This window comes from Cydia strobilella, chromosome 2, assembly GCF_947568885.1.
Source record: "Cydia strobilella chromosome 2, ilCydStro3.1, whole genome shotgun sequence".
NCBI classification, from domain to species: domain Eukaryota; kingdom Metazoa; phylum Arthropoda; class Insecta; order Lepidoptera; family Tortricidae; genus Cydia; species Cydia strobilella.
In genome coordinates, this window is record NC_086042.1 from 30205643 (window position 1) to 30223921 (window position 18279).

At 39.0% G+C, this 18279-nt stretch overlaps 1 protein-coding gene across 2 annotated transcripts in view; it reads right to left on the reverse strand.

The window, feature by feature from the left end:
- Window positions 1-7824: 7824 nt before the first annotated feature.
- Window positions 7825-18279, reverse strand: part of LOC134754994 (homeobox protein orthopedia-like) — a 67048-nt gene continuing 56593 nt past the window's right edge. For both annotated transcript variants that reach the window (XM_063691477.1, XM_063691484.1), the window contains 4 exons: window positions 9672-9834; window positions 8780-8938; window positions 8175-8288; window positions 7825-7961 (listed from right to left, as the gene is read on the reverse strand). In XM_063691477.1, coding sequence (XP_063547547.1) covers window positions 7825-7961; window positions 8175-8288; window positions 8780-8938; window positions 9672-9834 — 573 coding nt within the window. The remainder of the gene's footprint in view (window positions 7962-8174; window positions 8289-8779; window positions 8939-9671; window positions 9835-18279) is intronic.

The window sequence follows — 18279 nt, forward strand, 5'->3', positions numbered from 1 at the left end:
CCATCAAATATAGGTTCCGGAACCTATATTGAGTGGCGTACGGCTGACACCAATGTGTCAAGATTGTCACAATCATCTACTAAATATTGCCTGCATTTTAGTTTTGACACTATGAACGTCACGCGTCTATTATTAATAAAAGGTAATTGCATAAAAGTGTACAGATATTTAGTCTTATAGTTTAGATCTAACTTATTATCTAGATAGCTTAGATGGTGGTGAAGATGCTTCAAAACCTTCGTAATGCTGCTTCATCTAAACCTAGTATGGAGCAAAAGCGTAAATACGTTAACTAGATCACCGAGCATTGTGTACATTTGATCTAATCTAATATTCCGTCAGTTTTAGCAATAGCTACCTACATACGTGCTTCATCTCTCAGATCAGATCTTCCTAAATATGGTGCAAGTGCGTTAGGTTTACGCAAACTTGTTTTTTGGATCGGGGTTAGGCAACTGTGTGCAGATCTAATCTTAAACGAATAATAAGAAAATTGTATCCCCATATTTCTTAATAAGTATATAGCATAGAGTAACTTATACTAGAGCGGTACTGTCATAGTAAATTTTGTGTATATAGCCACGATGATTAAGTGTCGCTGAGTATAACTACTCGTATGAGTATTATACTAAAACTAAAAATAGTTTACGATTGAATTATTGAACCGATTTATAAATCGGTTCAATAATTCAATACTAAACTATTACTATTGTTATGATACTTTGTATACTGGTTCTAAATACCCTAATGCATGTACATTTCGGCTGTGTCCAATAGCAAAGAGCGGTACTGTCATAGTAAATTTTGTAACCACTGTACATTCACTGCCATCTATCGACATACTTTAAAACTAAAAACGAAGATTTATAAAAATACGTTAAATATGGATAAATGGTTTTTTTATTTGCATTAAATCTTTTCATATGATTTTGACCCATGTTCTTTCACTGGTATGCGTTAAAATTATAAATAACAAACGAAACAGTCAACGCCCTCTATACGAGAGTAGGCCAAAACTAGTGGCGCCATCTGATCGAGAATCAAATTTTCGTGATTTTCGAGGCACGTTTTTTCCTTAGACTGTATCCATCTTGATAGCTAGGAACACCCTGTATACAGTCAAAGATAGATATAAATCCTCTTTGATACAGTGAAGCGCATGCGTCCAGGCATCAGCTATAGGGTGTTGCGAAAGTCTGTAGCGGTTTAGTCTAGACCAGTTCCTAGTAATCTGCGTGCTTCAGTAATCCTGCGTAACGTGCACGCGCTTGCGCAAGCCAGGAGGTAGCATATTTACAGTTTAAAAATTCTGACTTGATATTGATTTGGCAGATGAAATAACCAATCAAGTTAAGATTTTTAAAGTTTGCAGACAGTCATTGAGTCATTTTAATGACAAGTATTTATCTCGCATGTATTGGTGCGAGGTAAAGGCATTAAGAGAATAGCATAACTTTTACCGATTTTAAAGCTCATGGTCCAAACCCTATGAGACCTATTCATTCATAGGGTTTGAACCAGATTTGGACCAGATGAATTTTAGTCTGTAAAAGTTATAGGTAAACATTTTAAACTTTCGCGTTTTGAACACATATTAAATCACATCTCTCAAAACTTACCGATTTTAAAGCTCATGGTCCAAACCCTATGAGACCTATTCATTCATAGGGTTTGAACCAGATTTGGACCAGATGAATTTTAGTCTGTAAAAGTTATAGGTATAACATTTTAAACTTTCGCGTTTTGAACACATATTAAATCACATCTCTCAAAACTTACCGATTTTAAAGCTCATGGTCCAAACCCTATGAGACCTATTCATTCATAGGGTTTGAACCAGATTTTGACCAGATGAATTTTAGTCTGTAAAAGTTATTGGTATAACATTTTAAACTTTCGCGTTTTGAACACATATTAAATCACATCTCTCAAAACATACCGATTTTAAAGCTCATGGTCCAAACCCTATGAGACCTATTCATTCATAGGGTTTGAACCAGATTTGGACCAGATGAATTTTAGTCTGTAAAAGTTATTGGTATAACATTTTAAACTTTCGCGTTTTGAACACATATTAAATCACATCTCTCAAAACATACCGATTTTTAAGCTCATGGTCCAAACCCTATGAGACCTATTCATTCATAGGGTTTGAACCAGATTTGAACCAGATGAATTTTAGTCTGTAAAAGTTATTGGTATAACATTTTAAACTTTCGCGTTTTGAACACATATCATATTAAATCACATCTCTCAAAACTGCCAAAAAAATCAAAATTTATTGCCATCTTCCGACACAGGATTAAAACTAAAAATAACATAAAAATTAATATAGGTATATAGGTATTAATGGATAAATGTTTTTTATTTTTTTTATTTTTAGAACGCCATATGAATTTGACCCATGCTCCTTCACTGATATGTGTTAATATTGTCATTGTCGCCATCTACACGAGTATAGGCCAAAGGTATGGCGCCGTCTATTCGAGCATATATTTTTCTTGATTTGAAGTAGGTACGTTTTTTTCTTAGACTATTTATCTTATACATACGGAGTTACATATATCTTTGGTGTTATAAAATAAAGAAAACTTGTATTACATTTGATTATACCAAAGAGAGCTACAAAACAAATGCACATCTTATTGACATCTAGCGACGAATAGTCAAACCAAAACGACTCCAATAAGAGATCATAAGGTACAGCTATCGCACGCAAGATGGCGTTATAAACAAAAAATCTTGTAGTTAATTCGTCGCGTGTACGTATTCCAGACAATCCGGTAGGTGGCGGTGGTGGAGGATTTAGTTCTGTCATAGCAGATAGATGGACGCAGTCACGACGCAGTCTAAGGAGCAAAGATAGATATACTTTGCTATGACAGTACCTCTCTATCCTATATATTCTCTTTGGTGGCTATTTATTAAGTCCACACTGTCGCCGTTCATTAATTACGTAAGACAATTTTTGCTAGTTTTTGACCCCCTCCCGCCCCTTAAGAAAAAATAAGACAAGGCTGACCCCATTCCCCCTAATTTACAGGAAAAAATAAATACAGGTTTGGTTTGTTTGTTTATTTTTGAAAAAAAAAATTTTTTAAACTATTATTTCTACCTACCTATACTATAGGTACTGGAGCCCGTTTAAGCTAACTGCACTGCAACGTGTTTCGTGTGGAAGTGTTATTTTAAACATCATCATTTCATTTAAATTCGAACCCCCCCCCCACCTCCTAAATCGTCTTACGTAATAAATGAATGGCGTGAAAACATCATAACCGGAATGTGATGTATTTGCAAGTAGTTGGATGGATCTGTTGTAAAGAATGTATGAAGTACTGTGAGGCGATGGATAAGCGTGAATCATCTGTTTTGTATTAGCAAAGATAGATATAACTCCGTAATAGATGGATACAGTCTAAGGAAAAAACGTGCCTCGAAAATCCACGAAAATTTGATTCTCGATCAGATGGCGCCACTAGTTTTGGCCTACACTCGTATAGAGGGCGTTGACTGTTTCGTTTGTTATTTATAATTTTAACGCATACCAGTGAAAGAACATGGGTCAAAATCATATAAAAATAATTAATGCAAATAAAAAAATCATTTATCCATATTTAAATACATTTTATCGTATTTTTATAAATATTTATTTTTAGTTTTAAAGTGTGTCGACAGATGGCAGCGAATTTACTGGGGTTACAAAATTTACTATTTTACTATGACAGTACCGCTTTAGTTTTTCTTTCTTACATTTGTTCTGTTGTCCTTTCTAGACTGTATCATGTACCTAGTTTGTATAAATACTTTCTATTATAAATTTCTCAGTGTATTAGTTCGCTGTAATGCTGTGTAAATTTTTTGAATTAATAAAAAAAAATGATGAGTCATTTAAAAAAAGGAGAGACCTTTCACTCCTACTTTTTTAAATATACAGCTTCTTTATTAGTCACTAGCTTTTGCCCGCGACTTCGTCTGCGTGGACTTAGTAACTCCAGCTAGAGTAAGAATAGCGCCTGGAGAAAGTCTTATAGCAATCATTCAATTTCAGCATAATATGCACACAAATATTAGGCAACTCATTAATTGTCTCAATTTCACCATGATTCCACCCCGCTTTTCACCCTCTTAAAACATGATTTTCGGGATAAAAACTATCCTATGTCCTTCTCCGGGACTCAAACTATTTCTACACCATATTTCAACTAAATCGGTGGTTCGGCGGTTTAAGCGTGAAGAGGTAACACACAGACAGACATATGGGGCCCAATATCCACGACTCACCTTTTTCCGAACAGACTTTTAAGGGGCCCACTGACTATCAGTCCGCCGGACGATATCGGCCTGTCAGTTGTTCGGAACTGTCAAATTTTTGTTCTAACTGACAGGCCGATATCGTCCGGCGGACTGATAGTCAGTGGGCCCCTTAATACGCTGTTGGGCTCTGGATTCCGTTACGGTGACCATAAATAAATTATTGTCTGACATTCCCTAATAAAGAATAAATAATCGTGAAATAAAACAGCACAAGTTGAACATTGTCTATTTTATTGTATGTATGTATACTTAGAGCTAACAATAATACTATATACGATATATTACACGCAGGGGCGAGCGAGCGCGAAAGGCCGTCGGCCATTTTCGCCAGTTATTAATAATTATTATTCTCTCTATTAAGCTAATAATAATCACTCAGTCCTTTACTTATATATAAAAGCAACAGAATGTAAAAATAATAATAGTTAATAATTCAAAATTCAAATAGCATTAATAAACATGTTTTCTTAGTAGTTTTACCAAAAAATGATTAAACGTCACTTTGGATTGATTTAAAAAGAAAATATACAAAAATATCTTATGTAACAGTTTTAATTTCGTAAGTAAAATAATTTGTTGCTAAAAACTAAAAGAAACGGACGGAAGATTACACATAAAATAAATGTGACGTTTTCAACCAAAAGGTACCACATTGTCGGTTGTCGATAAGGTTGATTTCTAATTGAAGTTATATGGAAATAGCGCTTTACTGACAAGCGACAATAAGTACCCTTTTGGTTGAAAATGGCACAAATGGAGATTAAGAAAATGAAATAGGAACTATCAACCACTTTTAACTAATTCAATACAAAATATATTCAGTGGCCGCCAGTTACTCAAAAATACAAACATTTTAAATTCTTATCGAACCATACAAATATACATTTACAGTATACTCGAGTTGCGTATACATTTTCATATTTTATACCGAAGACATGAATGTTATAGAAAAAAGACGAATGACTGATTCAGATTTACTCCAGAAATATTTCGAAATTCAGTTTAATAAGATGTGTTATGTGAAGTTGATTGACACAGGCATCCTTACTTAAAAAAAGTCTAATATATTTTATAAAACTGAAGCTAGCAAAAGTTATTTTGTTTATCAAATAGGTATCACATCTCTGAATATGTTGTTTTAATAATTTGTTTTTTTTTTTTCTGTTAATATGACTATTATTAAAATTTTGTGAATAGGATGAATAAACATACAAATAACAAAGCAAACAAACAAAAATTGTCTGTATCAATCAAAGTCACTACGTTAACCGCGCTACATACATATAACATATGCCTCTACTCTGTACCGGAATGTCAAATAATACCTACTCTAAACATATATTATAGAGTAAACTACCTACAACTATTTAATACTTCACGATGATACCTATGCTTAAGAAATAAATAGCTTACCATTATTACTATCATTATTATTTATTATTGTACGAACGCGTATACATATTTTGAATACAGCTCACATTTTATTAAATTTTAATTGTCCTAAAGGACTTTGTTGTCACCCCATTGTGACAGGAATTCGTTTTAAAACTAGTCTATACTTCCACGCAGAAGTTTAACAGTTAGTAATGCATTATTTAAAAAGTTTAAATGTTTCTATAGGTGATTTTGTCGATATTTTATAAAATACCTATGCGTTATGGTTTCAAAGTCAGTATTCTTTTTATTTAATTTCACCCATAAAGCTGTCAACCCTTTCCTGTCAAACTAGTATCAAATCGAGCTTTGAATTTGATGTTAAGGGGCCCTCTGACTATCAGTCCGCCGGACGATATCGGCCTGTCAGTTGTTTACTGTCAAATTTTCGTTCTAACTGACAGGCCTATATCGTCCGGCGGACTGATAGTCAGAGGGCCCCTTTAGATTTGAGTTTGTCACTTATATACATTTTGACATTACTAATGTCAGTATTAAAATGATCACCATTCACATCACAAGAATGAAAAAAAATATTGCAATTTTTTTTGAAATGTAGACATTTTGTGGTACTCGTATGACAATACGTAGCGTATGTGTTGAAATCACGTTTTCGTTACATTTATTTTTGGTATAACATATTTTTCTATTATCTGAGGTTGCACTTAAGTAATTTACATCAGGAATGTTGTTGTTCATGTCACTTACGTCCGCATGTCTGTAGAAGGCATGTTAAGGGGCCCACTGACTATCAGTCCGCCGGACGATATCGGCCTGTCAGTTAGAACAAAAATTTGACAGTTCCGAACAACTGACAGGCCGATATCGTCCGGCGGACTGATAGTCAGTGGGCCCCTTTATAAGCGACGTAGACGCAAGCGTCGCAGCTACAGACACTGTTGTCACAAGTGCGATCAGATATAAACCATCCCAATAGTGCACTTAGAAGCTTACTTTCGAACCTATCATCCCGTTTTTGGCCAGGGGGGTCGGTAGACAAAATTGTACAGTCGACGTCAAAAATATGTTTACATTTTTCGCCTTATTACAAAGGGGTAAGGTACAAAAGTGTAAACATATCTTTGACCTCAACTGTACGCTTGATAGACGCAAGGGCTGCAGGTGTAGGAGCGGTGCTGTCACCAGACGTAATACTGGATTGTTTATCCAAACGCTAGTTCCTGTGATTACTCTTCTGTTTCTGTTCCAGTTACCCGTGAACAAGATGCAAGTGACTGCGTCGAAATATCGGGAGCTCGAAAATAATACAAAAGGTAATCATCGTCGTAGTAGAGCTCCACATACGACATGATAGCTGCGGACAGCTATACGCATCGTCGACGAAAGCACTGCAAGTTTAAGGTTCTGTCACAAGTACGATCATCACGTAGGACGGGATGGACTCGAGATTGTAAACAGTTGTGGGAATCATTTTTTCCCCTCACTAGCTCGGAAAGCCGTCTTTTATCCTTTAAAACAAGCGGGGAAAAACGCATTTTATCCACTAGTGGGGAAAGTAATTTGACCTTGGATGGAGCGTGTTTATGTAGGTTGACAGATAACAAAACGTAAAACGCTCATAATAATGGTTCATTCGATATTAATTAGAATTAAATAAATGGTTTGAGAATCTAATAAAAAATACCAGATTTAGCTTTATTTAATGATTTTAAGTCATAAACCTTAAAATTCCATAATAAACGTTTGTTTTTTAATAATTATGTTAACTGAACGCACAAGTTAAGTCGATGCAATTTCAAAATGCATAATTGACATTTCATACGTCAGAAATGTCAACATTGACAACAAAAATTTTACTTTAAAACTTCTCACGTAAAAGTATGTACAGAATTTCGAGAGTTTTTGTTATAATATCGTAAAAAAATGAGTGATTCCAGTTGATGAAGATGATCTAACGCCTGTGGATGTTGCACTTTCCTCGCTATAGTGAGGGGAAAAGTTTTGTGTTACACACGGGTGCAAATGTATTATACTTCTCGTGTGTTAAAACACTCGCGGGTAAAATACAACTTTGCACCCTTGTATAACAAATAACTATTATCGACAGGGCGGTCAGTAGACGGGGCTGTGGGCGTCGTAGTTGAGTTGCAGATACGGCGGGATGGCGGCGGAGAGCTCGGACGCGCGCCGGCGCAGCGCCGCGATGCTGTGGCCGCGCCACACGTCCTCTTCGCCTTCACCACCCGCTCCTGCGGAAAGAGAATTGCTGAAAATTTACACCTGATTCATAAGGTTTTGGCAGTCAGATCAGTAGTAGAAGTAGAAGGTGGAAGAAATTGTTGCGTCGCATCAAATGTCCACCCTTTTTCAACGTCTATTCTCTAGTTTTCCAGGATCGCTAATTGTCTTAAAGGGCCAATGAAATCGGAATCTCATGACTTAGACGTAAGGATAATTCCTACCTGAAGCGGTGGGCGAGGCGTTGTTCCCGCAGTGCATGTGGGGGGGTGTGGGGGAGCCTTCCAGCGCGCCGCCTTGCTGCCCGATGTTGTTGCAGTACGACATCATGGTGTCACCTGTCACATAAAACAACGGTTGGGATTTTTGATTAAATCTTAGATACCTATTGAATACTGAAACTATTATAAAGCTTAGAATAAATTTAAAAGTGGAAGAATTACTGCCTTGGGTGAGACTTGAATTCACGGCCTCTCTCAAGGGAGTTCAAGTCTCACCCAAGGCAGTAACTTTTCCACTTTTAAATTTATTCTAAGCTTAATAGCATCGATCGCAGACGTTTCTGCTTGTTAAAAATTAATTTTGAAACTATTATACACTTTCTGCATAGTAATAAAATTAATATTCAATTCTTTGAGACACACAAAATTAACTTTCTATTCAGACAATAATAAATATTCTACATGTCAGTGACAGTGCTGCTAAATATGGTGATGGTTAATGTTATCCCTCATTTGAAAAGGGGTTCAGAAGGGTCTTGGCTATCTTAAGCGGCAGGCCCAACGGAAGGGCATTTGATTGATGTATTGCAGTCACTGTGGAAACTTACCCAGCGAGTTGAGCGGGTAATGCGACTGGTAGGGCTGGCTGGAGGCCACGGAGGAGATGGGTAGCGCCGGGTTGAGGTCGGCGGAGAGCTGGGGCAGACCACCCACGCCAGCACCGAAGCCACCCATGGAAACGCCGCCCTGCGACAGCTGGCCTAGCCCTGAAAAACAATGACAGTTCTGATTAGAAACTGTAATAGATGTGATATAGAAAAAGTGACGAAGCCCTCCAGTGGTGAAGGCCGGATTGGAACCGGCGTCTTTAGCTATCGCGGCTAACGCCATGAACCCCTAGGCCACCTCGCCACGGCGGTACCCGTCCCAATTTCTCGACTATATTGCCATCTTAGTAAGACTAGGCGTCTTTGACCAGCTCTAAGCAAATAAAAAAAAAGCAAAATAAGCTCTAGGCAGTTCTGATTAGACTATCGTTTCCTAAATTTCGTACTGTAGAAAAAAATATCTCTGGATTAAACTTTAAAGACTGCCCATTTCGCCCGTCGCCCTTCGACCAAAACTTCTCGGTGATGGTCGCTAGATGGAACTCATTATAAATAAAAGAGCTAAAATGTATGTAGCCTGTTTTGTGCCCTCAATTTTAATCTAAGTCTATAGGCGACAATCCTTTATCGACAAACGCTAATCAAAAAGTAAAAATGTCCCGGGATAACAGAGGGCCTACTGCGAACCACGTTCGACGTGTCTCTGTCACACTTACGTACGAATTTACAAGTGCAACAGAGAGGCAACACGTCGAACGTGGTTCGTGGTAAACCCTGAGATGCGAAAGTCACGTGATCATTTTCATACATTGAAATTTCGTTTGGCGTTTTCTATAAACAAATTTCACTAGGCGCTCTGTAATGTTCTGTTTTTTGTATTTGTATGTTGTACCTGCGGGCATGCTCCAGGGTCTATCTCCGAAGACGCCAGGACTACACACATCTCCTCCGAATGGCGGGAGACCATGAGATGGTAATAAAGATCCCGGAGACCTAAACACGTTGGTGCTCTTCTTGCGTTTCTTCCACTTCGCCCGTCGGTTCTGGAACCACACCTGTAACCAAGGAAAAGATCGTCAGTTTATTAATCAACACTTACCGGTCAATTCGAACAACGTGATAATTACTAGATACGAGAACAATACGAGATCTAATAGATACGTTATAGTTTAGTTCTCAACTAGTTATCTTTTGCAGTTCGATTAGAGAAACCAATTGTCATTTCACGCTACAATTATTGTGACATTTTGGGTTATCCATTAGATATCCATTGGATGTCTAAGTAATATCAAGGGGCCCACTGACTATCAGTCCGCCGGACGATATCGGCCTGTCAGTTAGAACAAAAATTTGATAGTTCCGAACAACTGACAGGCCGATATCGTCCGGCGGACTGATAGTTAGTGGGCCCCTTTAAATAGATCGTCCAAGAGGACATTCGGAATCGCGGAGATGTCAAATTTGACCACTTTCTTAGATATCTCGTTATCGTTTCTGTTTCATATCTAGTGGATATCTGAATCATTGTTCGAATTGGTCCGTTAGACACACATTAATATAATGGGCGTAGATTTCTAAGGATCATTGCAAAATCTTTGAAAAGAAGCGTTAAAGGCAGATTTTCGCTCTGCATTAAGGAATCGGTGGCTAAAAGTTGCCTTTATACCAACTGAAATAGAAATTCAGACGCAAAAGAAGTTTCTCCAAATATTCGCTAATATAATTCGTTGATTGAGCTGTCTGGAATGGAATGGATGTCTTAATTTATCTGCCAATATATTTAGTATCTTTAAAGGATATTTCGTAGAGCGGTTATACACGTGTCAAAGTTTGTATTAGCAAAGAGAATAGATAGTATAAAGGGTTATTGTCATAGTAAATTTTGAGTCATAATCCTGTATAATATACTTCTACATTGTCGCACAAATTTGGACTTATTGCAATCCTTATGCCTAAACCTATATTGTGCCTATATGCCACTGCTGGACATAGGCCTCCCCCAAGTACCTTGGGGGGGATTGCCGTAGTCGCCACGCTTGGCAGGCGGGTTGGCGACCGCAGTTTGATAGAGGTAGTTCTCGGAGGACGCTGCTGCCCATCCACCGGATTTTCCTTAAGGCGCCTCTTACGACACCCACGGAAAGAGAGGGGGGGGTGGTGCTATTCTTAACCGGCACCACACGGATATAGATGTAAGAAATAGATATAAGTAAAAATATTTGTACACCGACTTCGCGGTAGAATATGATGGAACTTGTTAGGGACCTACCTCAAAAGGAAAAAACGAAACCCTTATAGGATCACTCGTGCGTCTGTCTGTCTGTCCGTCCGTCACAGCCTATTTTCTCCGAAACTACTGGACCAATTAAGTTGAAATTTGGTACACATATGTAAGATTATGACCCAAAGATGACATGTAACGTGAACAAATTAATTTTAAACACGGGGGCCACTTTTGGGGGGTAAATGAGAAAATTAAAAAATAACAGTTTTTCAAACTATATCGTGTTATATATCAAATGGAAGAGCTCATTGTGAGAATCTCAAATATATTTTTTATATAATTTTAAGATAAACAGTTTAGAAGTTATTCAAGAAAATAGGCAAAAAATGACCATTCCCCCTTTATCTCCGAAACTACTGGGTCAAAATTTTTGAAGAAAATACACAAAGTAGATCTTTATCTATAGATCACCGGAAAACCTATTAAGTATAAATGTGCAGTCAAGCGTGAGTTGGACTTAATTACTTAGTTTTTGATCCGACCTCTACGGGTTTTAAATGTCGCATAAAAAATAGGCACGTTGTACGGAACCCTTGGAACGCGAGTCCGACTCGCACTTGGCCGATTTTCTAACTTAAGATCACATCAATGTACAATATTCTGACAAATAAATACATTTCATTTCATTTCTAAACAATATATCTATCTTAATAACAAAACTTCCGTGAGACACAGACATATTAAACCAACGCAACGCAAGCTCCTGATGACGCTCCTCGGTACGGAGTGAAACATGTCGAGCGTTTTCGACTTAAAATACGTGAGTGACCCGTTATTAATATGTTTAATGTATATATCTACTTAAAAAATGTATTTCGCAAGAAGCAAATTAAAAATGAAGAATTATTATTAATTGATACTCCGTCAAGTCAATGAGGATATAATAAGATAGAGCGGTACTGTCATAGTAAATTTTGTAACCACTGTACATTCACTGCCATCTGTCGACATACTTTAAAACTAAAAATGAAGATTTATAAAAATACGTTAAAATGTATTTAAATATGGATAAATGATTTTTTTATTTGCATTAATTCTTTTTATATGATTTTGACCCATGTTCTTTCACTGGTATGCGTTAAAATTATAAATAACAAACGAAACAGTCAACGCCCTCTATACGAGAGTAGGCCAAAACTTTTCGTGATTTTCGAGGCACGTTTTTTCCTTAGACTGTATCCATCTATTACGGAGTTATATCTATCTTTGGTCAAGTGGACGACAACTAAAGCCTGGACGGAAGCTAGCACAATTACCCTATTTGCGGTAATTATACCTACCAATATATTTCTGTCACAACATAATTCCAGCACATCTATTAAAATCTTAAACAAACGACTCAACGATAAAAACGCGTAAAAAAGACGCGAAGCGACAGCCGTATTAAAAATTCACCCCCGCGAGCGAGACAGCCACACCGCGTGGTAGGGGGGAAAGAGATGGGAATAGTCATTTGGCAACTGTCACGAGCAGTCATTATTTATCGCCGTTTGTCGCCGACTTTATTTACCTGTTTTGGAACAACGTGGAATAGGGTAGTGTTTATTTTCAGGCTAGGTTAGGTTCGGTTCGCTGTCAAAGTTACTTAACACTGTTCGATCTTGACAGAAGCCATGTGGAATTCCGGTTCAACTCAATGACCTTTTATTAAAAAAACCGGCCAATTGCAAGTCGGACTCGCCCACTGAGGGTTCCGTACTTTTTAGTATTTGTTGTTATAGCGGCGACAGAAATACATCATCTGTGAAAATTTCAGCTGTCTGGCTATCACGGTTGATGAGATACAGCCTGGTGACAGACAGACAGACGGACAGTCGGACAGAGGAGTCTTAGTTATAGGGTCCCGTTTTTACCCTTTGGGTACGGAACCCTAGGGGCCCACTGACTATCAGTTCGCCGGACGATATCGGCCTGTCAGTTAGAACAAAAATTTGACAGTTCCGAACAACTGACAGGCCGATATCGTTCGGCGGACTAATAGTCAGTGGGCCTCTTAAAAAATAGACGCGTGACGTCCATAGTTGACAAAACTAAAATGCAGGCAATATTTAGTAGATGATTGTGACAACCGGAACCTATATTTGATGGCTCACGATCGAGCGCCGGGTGCCATATCTACCTCCCTTTACCATGGTTCAACTTCAAAATGGCTAACAGGCTAATCCGAAATCCAAAATATTTAAATTATGTTATTTAGTTGTCGTGCGTCTCGTCCGTGCCAATACATTTAGGTATAGTATGAATCTTCTCAAACGATTTTTACGCCTAAGACTCTAAGGTCTAATCTGTTAAACAAAAGCCATTGTCTGAGCGCGTGCCAAAGTAACAATGTCGTTTAAAAACGTTTACTGTCGACCACCTCAATGTAGGCGAGCGCTCATATGTGGCATTTTCTATAAAAAAGGCCCTTATTGTCGATGGCGCTTACGCTATTATAAACGATGATATAAATACAATGACGCGCGACGCTGTGCGGCGTAAGCGCCATCGACAATAAGGTCCCTTTTCACAGAAAATGCCCCATATTATTACATATATTTGAACCTTAAAACCACCACGATACTGCTATTTAAACGGCACAATGTATAAGAAAACAAAACAAAAGAAAACGGAAACACAAGCAGAGGTCAACAGGCAGTCTTATCGCTAAATATCGATTTCTTCCAGATAACCTTTGGGTAGTAGACATTAATAAATTTATACATGTCAGTAGGTAAGAGTTGCATATGCAATGAAAGAAACCTATCACTAAATACACAGAAAACAGACAAATTACCATGCAAATAAAAATAAACAATATGAAAATATAAAAGCCCGAAGTACGGTAAAACCTAGATTTAAATTAATTTTTAACAAGCAGAAACGTCTGCTTCGTCTGGGAGTTCAAGTCTCACCCAAGGCAGTAATTTTTCCACTTTAAATTTATTCTAAGCTTAATATTAATTTACTTCGGGCTTTTACCGACACTGATTCGGTAAATCCTAGGTTCTACCACGGCCACCGGTAAATGTTGAATCATGTTCTTGAGATTATTAGATGAAAATCTTGTACCAGTGTTTGGAATCCGAGATGGCGGCCATGCACTACGTCATAAAAATGTCGTTTTATGGGTTTTAGGACTTTTAGGGAGTGCAGATTGACGAAAGAGACGAAAATGATGACCATTTTGGAATAGGTTTTACCGTACTTCGGGCTTTTACAGTAACATACATACCTACATACAAGTAATCATTATCATATTTTTGATAAAGACATAGAGTAACTTATACTAGAGCGGTACTGTCATAGTAAATTTTGTAACTACAGTAAATTCACTGCCATCTGTCGACACACTTTAAAACTAAAAATGAAGATTTATAAAAATACGATAAAATGTATTTAAATATAGATAAATGTTTTTTTTTATTTGCATTAATTATTTTTATGATTTAGACCCATGTTCTTTCACTGATATGCGTTAAAATTGTTAAATAACAAACGAAACCGTCAACGCCATCTATACGACTGTAGGCCAAAACTAGTAGCGCCCTCTGATCGAGAATCAAATTTTCTTGATTTTTGAGGCACGTTTTTTCCTTAGACTGTATCCATCTATTACGGAGTTATATCTATTTTTGATAAAGGTAATGTGTATTTCCAGCTAATTATTATCCAGTATCAGACTCAGAATATTTAGAAAATAAATCTCTCAAAATAAATAATGGACAGAAACTTTGACCTGAAAATAGTTGACCATTATATAGCCGTTCCGCATGCCCTAACCCCACAATCAAAACAATGAATTCATCAAACATGAAAAATCACCGGCCACATTTATTCCTGCCCGCGGTCCGGCGTCCCGCGGGATCCGGGATGCCCCGGAATCAATATCCCGGGAAATGACGGGCGATTTGCCCTAATCCCGGACCATTTGTCACCGGATCGGACAGATCAACGGGATTTAGGTGGCAAACTAATAAAATTGTCTATAGAAACTTTCAAATGGGGTATATTTTGGATTAATTAATATTAAACCAGTGCCAGTGGATAATATTTTCTTCTTCATTGCACATTTTATCTGTATTTGGGTCATACACATTTTATTGTACCTATGCCTAAAGGATGACTCAGGTTAGACCGGGCCGTGTCCGGGCCGGAGCTTCCGGCGCTTCGTTTTCTATGGAAAGCATCACGTGATCACCTTTCATGTCATAGAAAAGTAAGCGCCGGAAGTTCCGGCCCGGACACGGCCCGGTCTAACCCGAGTCATCCTTAACTCATTCGAGTCTTTCCTGTAGACATCGTAAAGTTAAGGGAATCTAAAGCTAATTTTTACGCGGCACCTTGTGATGGGGTCACGTTCGCCGGGGCGGGCGCGGCCTCATACACCTCCCTTGTTCCAGACGGGAGCAAGGGTTTCCTAGTTAGCTCAGAGGAGAGAGAGGGTGCAGAGTGAAGCAAGGAAACACAGGTTTAATGCTGTAATACAAATCGGCGGGCTTTTATGCCGGTTTATTATAAATTAAGATTCCTTAGGTCTAGGTATCCTAAACTAGGCACGACGCGGGGTGGCTTCTACTTATCGCAACGGTACGGCGCGGACCCTAAGCTACTCGCGGATTCGGGAACGGTATCCCCTAAGAGTGAAGGGGATGACGAGACGGGAAGGATATGCGAATCGGGGGGGAGCGCCTAGGGTGCCTACGCGTCTAAAACACGCCGGCTCTGACCAGGGCGATAGGGAGTATCAAGGGTGCCTACGCGTCTAAAACACGCCGGCTCGGACCAAGATACAGGGTAGGATGGGGTACGTAATCCAGGTGCCTACGCGTCTGAAAACACGCCGGCTCTGACTGGGTTACGGGAAGCAGGAAGGGTCGGAGGGGAACCGGGTGCCTACGCGTCTGAAAACACGCCGGCTCGACCGGGAGATCAGCTGTCCTCACTGCAGAAGGCGGTGAGCCCAACTGACGCTGTTGTATGGGCGCGCGCCGCTTTTATACTCTCGGCACGGCGCGCGGCGGGTGGGGCGAGTGGGCTGGCACTCGATCGGTGGCCGCGGCTCGATAGGTAGCTCCGCTGTCTGTCACGTGGCCGTTGCATGATGTTGTAATGCGCGGCTAGGCGCGCCATTACAGTCCCGTCACCCGTCTGGAGATTTTTACCTATGGGGAAAAATCACCGTTAGAATATGCTGGCTGAAAGACGATACCATTTCTTTTTTTTTTTTTTTTTTTTAATTCTTATTATTATTCTTTTTTATTTACTGGATGCTATTATGTTTATCTCATTTTTGTATTTATTCTAAGTATTCGTCTTCCTATTTGCAACACGTTTATTTATTTTGAGCCTACGTTCTCTGTTTGACCCGCGTCTTGTTTTTTTAAAAGTTATTTATTGTAAATATATTGCTATTCTATTATACTATTCCCACTATATTGTTGTTCACTTGACTTAATGTTACCCATGCACTTCACTGTTATGTACTTACTTGGTCTGTAGCCTATTCTTTCTATGTGCTTGTATCATTCTATTCTATTTATTCACTATGTCGCGGGTTTATTTATGTTTATATTAAGTATCTATTGCGGTTTACTGGTCACACTTGATTGCACGGTAATTATTCTTCATTTTATTACTTTACTTTATTTAAACAATAGGTTTTCTTTTTTTACACATTTTTTTTTATGCTTCTACGGTACTTAAATCTGCTGACGGTTTTTTTTTTACTACGCTTTATTACGGTTTTTTTTTTACTACACTATTTGGTTTTCTTATTACGGTACTTTAATATAATCACTGTTATATTTTTATATTATTTCACTTCATACATTTTTTTTTATTTAGTCTTCTTTTCCCCCCTTTTTTCTTTTGCTGTGACGTTCGTAGGGCGGGTGCGCCTGCCGCGTTCGCGGCCTTCTCGTATGGCCGTGTTGTTGGCCGCCGTTCCTCTTTCTGCCCGCCCTGCGCGTCCTTTTCTTGTTTCCGCCCTCCGTGTCTGGTCTCGAGGACGGTGCCGGTGCCAGGGGGCTGGCGATCTGTAACTTACTTTTTGGTATCCATCCTATATCTATTTTTCTTCTATTAAATTGACGTTTAAGGGTCCCATGTTCCATTTCTGAAGTCGGTTCGTGTCCGCGCTGCGTGGTTTCTGTTTTTCTAATTTTCTTCTTCCGGTTGTATTTTATCGCTGGACTCTGTGTGTGTTGTGTAAGGTTCGCTTTTGCTCGGCGGTGCGGGACTTGGTTTGTTGTGTATTTACCTTTTTCGGATATCTGGTCAATGTTCCTGGTATGTGGTAAATCTACCTGTGGTAGCGGGTACGCATCCTTTTCGGATATCTGGTTATTCTCACGGTAATCTACACGGAATCGGTACTGACCTGACGGTTTTTCCACTGTTACGACGGGGAAACTATGTGGGCTGTGTGACCTCTCGATCACGCCCTGTTGAAGTATGTCACTCACGTGTTTGTCGGTTATTTCTTGCTGCTTCGGATTTCGTGGATAATATCTTTGTTTTACGGGTTCTGTTTGCTTTAGTTTTATTCTGTGTTGTACCTTTGTGAGCGGTGTGGTTGGCTGCTGTTGACTGGATTCGGCGGTTATGCTATTCTGGTTTTCTTCTGGAGTGTCTACTTTTTGCTTGTCCTCTCCGTTTTTCGGATTTTTTCTCTGGGTATTCTTGTCATCACGGTCGACTGAGTCTTGGCTGTCTCCTGGCCATTTTATAGACATTCCAAGTCGTTTCAGGACGTCCATTCCTATTATAATGTCCGTCGCTGACGGCAGCACCCTCAACCAGTGTCTGATCGTTACCTCTTTGATTACTATGTCGACCAACAGGTTGTTGTGGGTTTGTGTCCTGGTCCCATTCGCTAGTATTACTTCTCTTGTTTTTAGCTTATTCTGGTACGCGATGTTCTTACATTCATTATATACTTGCTGGTTGATGTACGAGTTGGTGGATCCTGTGTCTATTACGCCTCGGTATTTTCTTCCCATTATGTGCAAATCGGTGTATATGCGGTTGTCGCTCGCCTGTGGGCTGTCGGCTGCTCCTAGCTTTTCCTGCCCTATCCAGGTTGGTTTCTTGCAGCATGTCCTGCTTAACACTCCCAGTTTTCCACACTGGCTACAAAATACTTGGCGCCTGCCTCTGCAGGCGTCTGCGTTATGTCCCGGTTTCCCACAGGACCAGCAGCTGGTCTTGGGGTCGTACTTCGGATGCACTGTGT